Raw genomic sequence first — 13,084 nt, 5'->3', positions numbered from 1 at the left:
TTTTCACACCAGGCAAATGCTGGGGCTGTACCTTAATTAAGGTCACGGCCGCTTCCTCCCGCTCCCAGCCCTTCCCTGTCGCATCGTCGCCATAAGACCTATCTGTGTCGGTGCGACATAAAGCAACTGGCAAAAAAAAAAAAAAAAAAGAAGTTAAAATAACACATTAAAATATGCAAACACGAACTAAAATAGAGTCAAAGGGATAAAAGCACAGTTAACACAAATACACTAAGACAAAGGACATTATTACACACGATAAAAAAGACCATTATCCCTCATAAAATAGATGACGAGGCCTGCTGACTGCTCGTCATCGCGCAGGATGAGGGAGATGGTACTCGGGAGTTTTAGGCTACGGCATAGACCGACCAGGTCCATGCACTCCGTAAGGATGTGTACCACGGTAAGATGATTGCCGCAAGTACACAGCGGAGGGGGTTCTACTTTCAATAGATGGGAGTGCATCAGGATACCATGGCCAATCCAAAGATGACATAATACCACTGCTTCCCTCCGAAAAGCCTGAAGGGAAGTCCTCCATACCTTCTTTGTACCTTTTATCGCTCTTAGCTTATTTGTAAGAGGAATGGTCTCCCACTCCATCTCCCAATGTGACATAACCAGATGTCTCAGCTGAGAACGGATGATAAAACTTTCACCAAAGGAACAATATTACAAATGTATTACAATTAAATAGAAGTACGGTGTGATTATACAATTAAAAATCTGTTAGTACGTGACTTCACACTAAGAAACTAACAGACATTGAAGAGATCGCCAGACAGACAAATGCGCGCGGCAGGCACGTGAATCATACTTCAAGTGTCCATTACCTTGGCATTACCTCTGCTACCCTTCCTCACAGTATCTGCAAAGTGTCCACTACTTGCTGTGGCGCTATACAAATCAGTTAGCCGCGATGAATGACATCTTGTACATATTTCCACTAATAATTTTGTTAATAATTAAACAAAATAAAGGAAATAACTAGCTGATATGATAAGAAGCCTTGTACAAATTGTTTTAATAATTCATATAATTCCTACTTTCATCTGGATAAAATGGAATACAAACGTAATGTTTTCTCCACAAAGTGGGGGGAAGCAAGTTTTAATAACTCTGACAACAAGGTAACTTGTTATATTCATGGTCACTACTACTTTCATTCAGTAATTGTTTGAAATTTCAGAACTGATCAAAAGATTTCACATCATGAATTTGAAAGCTAAATACAGAATACATTTTTCAGCATCACAACAATAAATATTACTTTCAGCACCATTCATTTAAAACAGGCTTCCTTCAAACCCTGTCGCTTGTCACGTTATCAGCTGTCACACATTAATTTGCTGAGAGAAAAGCATGCAATATACAGACTGGTATTTAGCGTCTGGTATCACAATAGAAGACATGCACTGCATAATCATATGTACTGTATATCCATAATCACATTTCTATATTGATACGATATAGATGATGCTGTCAAGTAATGAAGAATAATTGTAAAAATGAAGTAGCAAAAGAGATTACGCCAAAATAAGCAGATTAACTAAGAAAGGAGGACATTTCGGGTATTTTAAACAATCCACCCTGACCCCAGACTATAGTCTAAAAAGGAGGACATGTCCGGATACAAAGAGACGTCTAGTCACCCTAGTCAAAGGATTATTTATACCCTGCAGCATCATAGAACATTACTCTGTTATCATTATAGGTGCTTGTAATTTATTGGGATTAGAATTAGATAAGTTTTGCTGGGGTTAAGGTAAAATAGTCTTTTAGAATTTATTGCCAAATATTTTTATAAACTTAGGCAGTTAGGGGATCATTTGATTAATTAATTAATTCATCCATTCATTCATGTAGAAAACATTGTAAGGCGTTGCCCTTGCATGTGGAATGGTGATCCGCCCGTGTAAGGAAGCACAAATTACACAGGGAATAATTATTTAATTAATTCATTCATTCATGCATTCGTGTAAGGACATAACCGAGGTAGAATGGGATACGACGGGCCTATCCCAATCGAATGGGGTAAAGTGTCTACAAATGCAACAAAGATAGAAGAAAGGGAGGGGGGCACATGGGGAGAGGGATTTCCGCTTACATGTGCCCTTACAAGTCAAATCCCACATCTTCACAGATAAGCTCTCTGCTTATCGAACCCAATTTTTCCAATCTATTTCTTCTCTGCCCACAGCAAGCTTGTTTCTGCTATTCAACTTTTTCAGAAAGATGAGTACCGGTATTTGTACTCATTGAAGAGGCTATTCTTAACAATTCTTCCCTTTTGATATGGGATGTGAAAGATGAGAGAAAAGCCAGATAAACAAGAGAGTGAGTGAGAAAGAAAGAATGATGCAGATTGTTAAAGACAGGAACACAGAAGGAGAAAAGCAATCAAATAGTTCAATGGTAAGTGTGAAATAAACAAATATGCTGATATAAATAACCCGTGTGTATGAAGATTTGAGGTTTTCTTTTTTTGTTCTTATCCCCAGTTTCTCTTGTTCAGTCTGCTGACAATAGCTTGTGATCTGGTCTATGTATGTTATGTTTCTCTCATCTCTTTATCTTTTTATCTCATATTATTAGTACATTTATTTGTTCCAGTTCCATTTCCATTATATTAGCTGCCTGTTTTGTGAAACTAGTTGACTTTTCTTACTTCAAACAAATATTTTAGTCTCGTTGTACGGAAACTTTTCACGTCAGTAAACAATTAGAAACAAGTTCCCTTTTCCTGTTATGACTGGAGAGATAATTCTCTCTATGCCCTCAAACTACAAGCTCTCAGTATTGGCTATGCCTGATAGACATATTACTCAGATTGTCTTCTTCTTCTTCTATGTGTGAAAGGAACTCCTCTCATAATGTTATAAATACAGAAAGGTAACTTGAGTTTACTTTTGCAGATGAGATAGTTGCTGCATCAAAGAACCAGAATGTGGTCCTGCGTCAGTTGGACCTCAGCTCCCTTGAGTCCATACGTCGATTTGCAGCTGAGGTGACATCCACTGAGTCTCGTCTCGATGTTCTGATCCACAATGCAGGCATGGCCAACATGTTTGGAAGACAGACTACGGCAGATGGGCTTGAGGTGACCATGGCTACCAACCATTTTGGCCCCTTTCTGCTCACCCACTTGCTTATAGGTAAGTAATGACAGGTCCTAGCAAAATTTGGCTTCTCAGCACTACTTTTTAGTCAAGGCACTTATAACATGATAATACTTATGTTGATACATGTTGCAAGTATAAGTCTCATGAGTTATGATACAAATTGTTTGTATTCTACTGTCTTGGTATCTATGTGTCTTTATAAGTACCAGGCTATATCAGTGTTGTGAAATGTTCATACTTCAAGCATGCAACTGATATGAACTTCTGTATATTTCAGCATTTATCTTGGTAGTGTGCTAACAAAATAATTAAATTAAATCTACAGACTGGGATTTTTTAGCAGAATTTTAAATGTGTACAGGTCATGTCTGTGATTGTGGGATTTCAGCTCGAAAGACTGTTTATATAGACAACTCGGGAAATGATAATAACAGAACTTGATAAAAAGTCTAAGTCATACGGATTATAGTTTTGTTACCAAAAGATACATAGCTTACATTGAACTTTCCAAAGTTGTTCATATTCTCTTTCATGTTAATGCTAATGTAACTGCTACAAACATTGGTTGGAGCGGCAAAATTTCAGTCTAGTGATTTGAAGTAAACTGATATCTCATGAATGGGTCCCAGTGTCTATGTTGAACTAATACTTGAAGATACCTGTATTGTCATAGATTTCAGCATCAATGGGGCCCATTAGCCTGACTAGTTGCAGAGGTAGTGCACTTGACTAGCCACCATGTGGCCTCAATTTCAAGTCCTAGACAAGTCTATTACTTTCACCTTAGTGAATTTATAAATTTAAAATAAGAATATTTTGATACGAAGGATAATAAATTGTCTAGGTAGAGCAGTTTAATGAAGATGTATTCCAAGTTGTTTCAATGACAAGGGCTCGGACTGGGAAGGAATTGGTGATGGTCTTAATTAAGGCACATTAGTTGTCTGTTGAGATGGCCAATTTGATTGTTAATGTAGAAAAAAGGGATAGTTTTGAATGATGCCTAATAGAATATGTTTGTTATGAGGAAATCTGAAAAAATATACCTATAAATACAGCCGAAACCATTAACATAGACAACGCTTTTAACAACACATTGGATATAACGGCAAAATCTAACGGTCCCGTAAAATCCTATATAAACACTGTATTTAAAAAATCGCTTAGCACGACATCGCTTATTATGACATATCGTTTAATACAACAGATTTTGATCATATTTTCGGTGGCTATAATGTACAATGTAAGTTTTGTTTGTTATGTACTTGGGGATTGCTGACAACGATGTAATGCTTATTACTGTAGATTTCAAATCAATCTGTCTGTTAAATAGTCAAGGCAAACATCGCTGTGAAGATGTCGTAAAAGAAAAGGAAAGTGAATACAGAAGGAAAGTCACACATAATATGGTGATTATAAAATGGGGATACAAACGTCAGTATTGCAAAGGAATTGTGTGTATCACACTGAATGATTTCTACAATTTTGGAGGACAGAGAGAAAATATGTCTCTTTTCGAAGAAAGATCTTAAAAAAATCAAGCAATGCAAATCATCTGAGCACAAAGATATTGAAGAATCTTTACTTCAATAGTTTATGCAGCAAAGAACAAATAATGTGCTGATCAGTGGACCTATTCTTCAAGTAAAAACCAGTGAAATTTCTTGCAGTCCTACTCCACAGATATTGTACTGTAAATACAGTGCTTATTTCAGTTAGATTTTCTGAAGTTTTAACTTAATTCTTCTAATTAATTAATTGCATAAGTGTGGAGCCTGAAACTTACAGATATGACATTTTTAGCTTAGTCAATTCAGTCAGTCCATCTGAGTTTAATCTTTTAATATGTTAAAGTAGATTACAATATAAGACATATACTTTTCTTTTTATTGGCAGTCATTACAATGACAACAGTATTCTTGTCAGAATACAGTATTAACAGATTGAAATATTGTGGTTAAAAGCAATGCTATAAAATGAAATGCTTGATCAAGTGAAAACCAGCACACTGTCTTACTTTTTGTGAACAGTACTATGCTGGCATTCTAACAATGCCCAGTTCCAGAGATGGAATGACCCAGTCACAGACAGTGGTGAACACTGCTCTGCCATTTTCCATTAAGTGTGCACAGTCCTCATTCCTATTTGCGCCTCATAGCAGTGGTCAAATAGCTGGAATACTATTGTAATGGTTATAGCGTCTGCCATGCCAACTTGCTATGGGCCTGGCTCGTCATCGTATTCGGCCCACCCCCTTACTTCAACCGCACCAATCACGAGCAACACTTAAGTGCTGGGCGGGCCCTTCTCTCCTCTATACGTGGTCGCACCGCATGGGACGACGGAAATAACTCGACGATTAATCTGGAGTCTTCCATCTCGCAAGGTTCCTGGATCCATCGAGCATCCAGACTATTCTAGAAGGGCCAGCGCAGGTATATAAGAGAAGGAACGACCTGCCTGCAGGGAGTGAGTTGGTGAGTGAGTGAGAGCGAGATTGAGTTCGCTGGTAGCCTGAGCTGGGGATGTCAGCCTGATGGAGTATCTGCCTGTTGGAGCCGAGGACTCGTTCCTGTTTCTCTGACGTCGTGTGTGTGAGTCTCTTGGATTCGGCTGCTGGATAAGAACTTTGGATGCTCTGGAGCAGCACGAAGGGAACACTGAGTACTGATGTGTGCAGACTGCGAATGGAGTTTGACGGATTGAGTGAACAGCAGATACTATCCCGACCTGCGAAACTGACGTGTAGGCTGTGGACCACGACAGTGCTAACGAGTGTGACTGAGGGAGTGTAGTGTGAATAATCAATGACTCTGTGTGTGTGTCATTGTAGATGGAACATGAGAAACTAAGAGAGAGCGCGAACCGTGTAAATGTGTGTAACCGCGTACTTGTGTAAGTTGTAAGCTCGGCACTCTCGTGTGTGTGTGTGTGTGCGTGCGTGCGTGCGTGCGTGTGTGTGTGTGTGTGTGTGTGTGTGTGTGTGTGTAAATCTGTAATTGTAGTGCTTAGTTAATAAATCTTAGAAATAGGACACTACCAGGTTTCATTTATTCATTTATTTACTCCACCAACACATTACACTATGATGAACCAGTAGTTATCAGTAATTATTAGAACATATATGAACCAGAGGAATGACATGTTATCTATCAGAGATGAATGGCAGCAGACGAGACAAAGCTCATCACAAGAAAGAGTAGTCATTGTAATGTTATTGTTGATCAATTTTATGGATTTTCAAGATTGTAGGCCTTCACATTTAATTTTCTTCTGACTCTGTGATATCAGGGCACCCAATGTAAAGGGATCCTTTTTCCTCTCTTCATGTCTATCTCTTCACAATTTTCATTGTCGATATGGGCTGTTGACCCCATGTGTCTTCTCTTAAGACAATCATGGCAAAAACCACTACCATCAGCAGTTAACATGAGTGAACAATGTTTCTATGTTAGTTGATATGGATTAAGCAACAAAAGTCTAAATTTGTGAATATCTCTGCTATCATAAATGGTACAGTAAAACTGTATAAGACATAAATTATTGAAAATTGTATTCTCTATTTGTTATGTACTCGTAGATATTTGGGAATTAAATTTGGGTGTTCATCTAAACTACCATTCTACCCAGTATGAATAAAATAATTTATAGCCTGACTGTATTGGACTGTAGTTGACATACTGATTTTCATTCAATTCTGTTCTGCCATTTTCTCATGGCTTGGTGTTGATATGAACTCAGTAACAAAATTTTAAATTCATTAACATCTCTTTTATCATAGCTAGTATGATAAAACTGTATAAGACATAAAAGATGGGAAACTGTATTTTCTATAACTTTTATTAAGTAGTATTTATTGATACAAACACTAATAACTTAGATATTTAAGCCTTCCCCTAAACTATCATTTCACCCAGCATGAATAAAGTTATATATAGCCTCGATTATAGTGCCTTATTCCCCAACTAAACATATTGATTTTCATTCTATTCTGTTCAGCTTTCTCGTGAGGCATGTACATACATCCATACAGACATGACAGAAAAGTAAAAATTGCATTTCCTTCTTACTTTGGACATGGTTGATATAGAAATACCATTCTTTTTTAATTCTAAGCAATGTGCAGACAATACTCTTTTTTTTTTTCATGTACAGTATAAATATAGATATTGTAACATGTTGGTGGGGTAGATATGAACACAACTGGTAGTGTCTTTTCTAAGATTTATTAACTAATATTGATTCTTACACAACTACACAGGCACACCAAGCTAAAAGTATACACAATTACACTCTCACTGTTCATTCACACTATCGCTTATCATCGTCAGCCACTGCTCGTTTCTGAGAATACGTTTTTCTCCTGCAATTCTTTTTAACCTTTCATCGGGCACAACCGATCTGACAGGCACACGTGTTAATTCTTATCTCATAGTCATCATTCGCGGGGATGGAGTTACTTCCACCTTTCAGTAGCTTCCTGTTTCCATGTGAACTTCAAGCCCATATCGGCCATTTCATCACTGACCCTCCACATGTGCTGTTGTTGCGAAAATGATCTGCCAGGTACATTGCACCTGCTCAAGCATCATTACGCGAGGTAGGTGTTCTCAATTTATTTTGATGAGAATCTTTTAGTTTACTTACTTGATAGCGAAAAATTGCTGTTGTTCATAAATATTCGCAAAAATTCGAATATTATCCATCCTTGTGCTTGTCAGGCACATTGTGCCCAAACATGATGTATATTTCTATTTTATTATTTTTTTAAGGATTTATACTTCACGATGTCAAGTTTGATGAAAGTGTACGACCTGAATAAATCTGATGACCTTGTAGAGGTAATGAGATATCTGGAAGACAGTGATGAAGACCTGAATGAGAATATTGGTGACAGTGCTTCAAGTTCTGAAGACCATTTAGAGGATCGCGATGGTGATTCTTAAACTGAGCAAGAGGACAATGGAACAGAAGAGGAGGATGAATACTTCAGGTAGCAGTTATGTTTTGGGAAAGGATAACTAAACGGAGTCATAATCCACCTCTGAAAGTGTTAGAAGGAGTACTCTTGAACCAAATCAGGAGGAGGAAAATCAAGATGAGTCAAATTCAGAGCTTTCCGTAAAATTTATTTTTTGCTATTTGCTTTATGTCGCACCGACACAGATAGGACTTATGTCGACGATGGGATAGGAAAGGCGAAGGAAGCGGCCGTGGCCTTCATTAAGGTACAGCCCACGCAGCCTTCCATAAAAGGAATAATAATAATGTTATTGGCTTTGAGCCCCACTAACTACTTTTATGGTTTTCGGAAACGCCGAGGTGTCAGAATTTAGTCCCGCAGGAGTTCTTTTATGTTAATTAAATGAAATAAGTTTCATAATGATAGATCCATATTGAACTGTGATTACAATATAGTAAATTAATGTATTATTAGGGTCCACCTTTTCAATACAAAATGTAAAGAGTTTAAATTACATAAATGATTAGGGACTAGTTTCGACCTAGTACTAGGTCATTGTCAGCCTAAAGCAAAATTAAAACACGAATACTGAAGAAATTAAACAATGTAAAGACACATAAGGTCTCGTAAAAGTATATACCATGTGAGATATTGTGCAGCACTATGTTAAAAAAATAACTCTATGAAAGAGATTCATAAATAGTCCAGTGCACATTAAAAAGATGTTATAGATAGGAATCCTTGAGTTGCTGGATAAGGAGATTAGAATATGCTGGCTCCTTTAAGCTGCTGGTATCCAATTGAAGAACCACTGAGCCGAAGTCACTGGACTTTAATCGTAAATAAACTACAGCAACTCAAGGACTCCTATCTATAACATCTTTTTAATGAGCACTGGACTATTTATGAATCTCTTTCATAGAGTTATTTTTTAACATAGTGCTACACAATATCTCGCATGGTATGTACTTTTACAAGACCTTATATGTCTTTACATTGTTTAATTTCTTCGGTATTTGTGTTTTAATTTTGCTCTAGGCTGACGATGACCTAGTACTAGGTCGAAACTAGTCCCTAATCATTTATGTAATTTAAACTCTTTACATTTTGTATTAAAAAGGTTGACCCTAATAATTCATTAATTTACTCTATTGTAGTTCTTTTACGTGCCAGTAAATCTAGCGCCTCAACCGTCTGAGCCACTCAGCCCGACAGAGGAAGAAGATTTGCAACATGTACGATGGAAACTGGCCTCAGAAGACTAACTAGATATGAGTGCAAAAAAAAAATAGATCTGCGCTTTGTATGTGAGATAACAATCTCGTTTGTGACTCGTGTATTGTTAATTATAGTAACGACCAAAATGTAGAGAATGAATGAGTGTTTTCAATATTGTACCAAAACTGATTGTTGTAATGACTATTGTTTGATTTTCACTGTGGGTTATATGTAAACACAATGAAGTTGGTGAGTTTACCAATGAAAATAAGAAGGAATAGTGGAAAAACAGTATTTATCGAGAATATCTTATTACACATAAAAATCAACTTTCTAAGAATAATATTCATGTAAACATAACTGATAAGTATAGTTTAAAGGTTAATTATTAAAATAAGATAGAAGTTTTCTTCATCAAATGCCGTAAATCATTTTTGTTTCTGATTTCTAAAGTGTGCCTGTCAGGCTCATTGCGCCCACTGCCGCTATACCTAATAGTGTGCCTGACGGAAGGTTAAAGTCTGTTGGCTCTGTGGAGATGTCGCTGATGACTGATAAAGCAAATCCTTACATGAAACATGTGATCACACAGATCACATCTAAAGGAGGGTGGAGGATGCATTTGGTTCTGACATAGTTTCTGCTTTTCATGGATTTCAATTTTTTGCCTGCGACGTGCCTGCCCAAAGAGTGACACACCTTCTGCAGTGGCTTTGTGCCAGTTGTTGTCCAGGTGTTAGCTTTAATGTTGGTTCTATTCATAGTCTTCTTAAGCTGGCCTTTATAATGTTTCAAAGGAACACCTTGAGGCCTTTTGCCATGACAAGTCTCACCGTAGAGAAGTTGTTTAGGCAGTCTGCTATCATTCATACATTAAATGTGACCAAACCATCTAAACCAATAAGTGATGATGAAGGCGTCTATGCTGCTCATATGCGGCTTGTCAGGAACTGCCATATTGCTTATGTAGTCATCCCATTTGATGTTCATGATGGATCTAAGTTTATGGAAGCATTCCAGTTTCTTTATGTCACGACGGTAAAGTGTCCAGGTTTCACATCCATATAGTAATGTTGTTATGACTACATCTCGGTACACCATTAGTTTGGTGTAAATTTTGAGATCCTCATTCAAGAAAACTCAGTGGGAGAGGCGGTCATAAGCTGCTTGGGCAGAGCATATTCTATTTTCCACATCCTTTTCTGAGTTGCAGCGTGTGGTTAGAATACTACAAAGGTAGGTGAATTGGTGTTACTGCTATCGCTTAAAGACTAGCACAAATTACACTCACTCTTCCACAACTGACGCTGACAGTCTAAATCATTCACAGTTATTCTTACCATCACTATCGCAGCCACTCAGTCCACAGCCTGCACACAATAGTCCCACAATCCCCATATGACATACTCTCCATTCACTCCCAAGAGTTTTCGTTCATTATCCTTTGCCAATTCCATGTCGAACTCTCCCATGCTGCACCAGATAGGTTCACTTCACAGTAACTGGACCGAGAGATTCAACACCTCAATGACAGGTGGACAGAACGAACACTCAGTTCCATGGACAGAACTTTCACAGAGACTGACATACAGACTGCCTCCTCAACTCAAACTGTCACTGTCCACAGCAGCACTCACTCTCAGACTGAACTGACTGCACTCGCACTGAACCCTCAACTCCAGCTGAATCGCTTAAGATATTCTGGCCTGTATTTAAATAGCAAGGCCGGCTCTGTGGATGCTTTGGGAAAGAACATGCCTCTAGAGTCTTCTCAAAAGTGAATTATTTGGGCACCCATCAAGATCTTTCTCACAATGCCAGGAGGCCTTGAATGAGGTAACAGTGTGATGACCATAGTGGGGGGGGCAGAAGGGATGGACTTGTGTGCCCAGCTCTCTCCCCAGAATGATTCACTGTGTGGCAAATGGCAAGGCACTAACTCGGCCATATCAGCCAGGTCCATGCTGAGTTGCTCCTTTCACGGTCGTACTGTAAAATGGCGGAACCCACAGCAGTATACAGATATAGATTATAATCCCTTATTCCCCAACTTTACATACCAATTTTCATTAAAATCTGTTTAGTCCCTTTTCTCGTGCTGCACACAGATACAATAGAAAATTAAAAATTTCATTTACTTCTTACTATGGACATGGCCAGTACATTAATACCATTCTTTTTAATTCTGAGCAATGTACAGACAAAACTATTATTATATGTATATAGTATATAAGAAGGTCAATCAAATATAAACAGGATTTTTGTCCCTGAACATCAACAATTGGTAGGACTGGCTCTGTGCTTTTGCTATGCTTAGGCAGGACTGTTAGGAGTGGGGAGAACGTGCTGTTAGATATTTCCCGCCGTTTCATCAGTAACGCTCACAGTGTCGGTGCAACAGGTGCACCCCTCCACTGAGTAACACATAATTATAAAATTTCTTGCTCGTGAAGGAGTTACAGTGGTGGAAATTTGTCAGAGATTGACTGCACAGTTCAGTGATCAAACATTGACAAGGACACATGTGTTTGCCTTGCATAAACAGTTCATGGAAGGACGAGAACGTGTGGAAAATCAGCGACACAATTGCCGTCCTCGGACCAGCATTACAAACTAAAACGTTCGTGCGGTTAAAGACATTATTGAAGACGATCGACATGCATGAGCAATGCACAATCAATGCTGCTTACTATTGTGAGCTGTTGAACAAGGCAAGGGCTGCATATCGCCGCAAAAGACAAGACCAACTGATTCGACAGGTCATCCTTCTCCATGACAATGCGTGGCCCTATACTGCAGCTTTAACTGTCTCCAAGCTACAGGAAATGCACTGGACTACACTTGATTATCTTCCTTACGCCCAAACTTATTGCACTGTGATTTCCATTTGCTCGGACCGCTTAAAGAAGCTCTAGGAGGGCAACAATTTGAAGATGACAAGAGTATGGAAGACTTCGTGCGCAACTGGCTGGTGACACGACCCTGTTCTTTGTATGATGAGGGTATCAAAAAGCTGCCCATACACTGGGACAAATGCATTTCCAAAGCAGGAAACTATGTGCAAAAATAAGTTGTAATTGCCTTGTGTTTTTCAATAAACGAATTTAAATAAAAAATAAAGTCTCATTTATATTTGATACCTCTGATATATGTAGATGTCTAATCACCATTATGCTGTCATTTGGATGTAGTGTACATTATGCAGTACATAGCTCGCCTGGTGGTCATGATCGTTAACCTGTTGAAGTCTAAGGGAGGTGGTGGTATACAATTTCTAATCACTAGATTGCGTGCCAAATGCCTGGATTCAATTCCAAACCTCTCTGCAGTGCTCATATGGAGCTAGGGCATACGACACTGTTGATGGTGATTCATCCGTTGGTGTTAGGTGTTATTCGACAGGCGTAGGCTACGTGCCAACACCGGGTTTCACTATTTTCCTACCTAATTATCACCATCATCCCACATCCAGGCACGCAGGTCGCCTTTGGGCATCACCTGAACCGGGTGAGCCGAACATGTCCTCAGACACTCCCGGTACTAAAAGCCATACAATAAATAAATTAATCCAATACATAAGTTTGTAGTAACCATTCTGTGTTTCAACTGAACAACCCTAACTGAATTTCAACCAACAGGAAGTTTTGAATGTGTCAGCAACACATAATAGGAGAAGTCATATCATAGAATACTAATACATAATATCTTTAGAGGTGAAAATTTATTTACTCATGCGTTCATTCATTTATTTGTTTAGCTTCCACAGACTGTACAATAA

General features: G+C 38.4%; 2 protein-coding genes across 4 annotated transcripts in view; one reads left to right on the top strand and one right to left on the bottom strand.

Annotated features, from left to right (window-relative positions):
- The window catches only part of LOC136866360 (retinol dehydrogenase 14), a 78,780-nt gene that overhangs the window by 26,714 nt on the left and 38,982 nt on the right, over positions 1–13,084 (top strand). For both annotated transcript variants that reach the window (XM_067143234.1, XM_067143235.1), the window contains exon 4: positions 2,919–3,158. In XM_067143234.1, coding sequence (XP_066999335.1) covers positions 2,919–3,158 — 240 coding nt within the window. The remainder of the gene's footprint in view (positions 1–2,918; positions 3,159–13,084) is intronic.
- Positions 1–13,084, bottom strand: part of LOC136866359 (uncharacterized) — a 238,770-nt gene that overhangs the window by 195,238 nt on the left and 30,448 nt on the right. The gene's annotated exons all lie outside the window — the stretch shown is intronic.

This window comes from Anabrus simplex, chromosome 3, assembly GCF_040414725.1.
Source record: "Anabrus simplex isolate iqAnaSimp1 chromosome 3, ASM4041472v1, whole genome shotgun sequence".
Classification (NCBI taxonomy): domain Eukaryota; kingdom Metazoa; phylum Arthropoda; class Insecta; order Orthoptera; family Tettigoniidae; genus Anabrus; species Anabrus simplex.
This window is presented reverse-complemented; position numbering and strand designations above follow the sequence as displayed.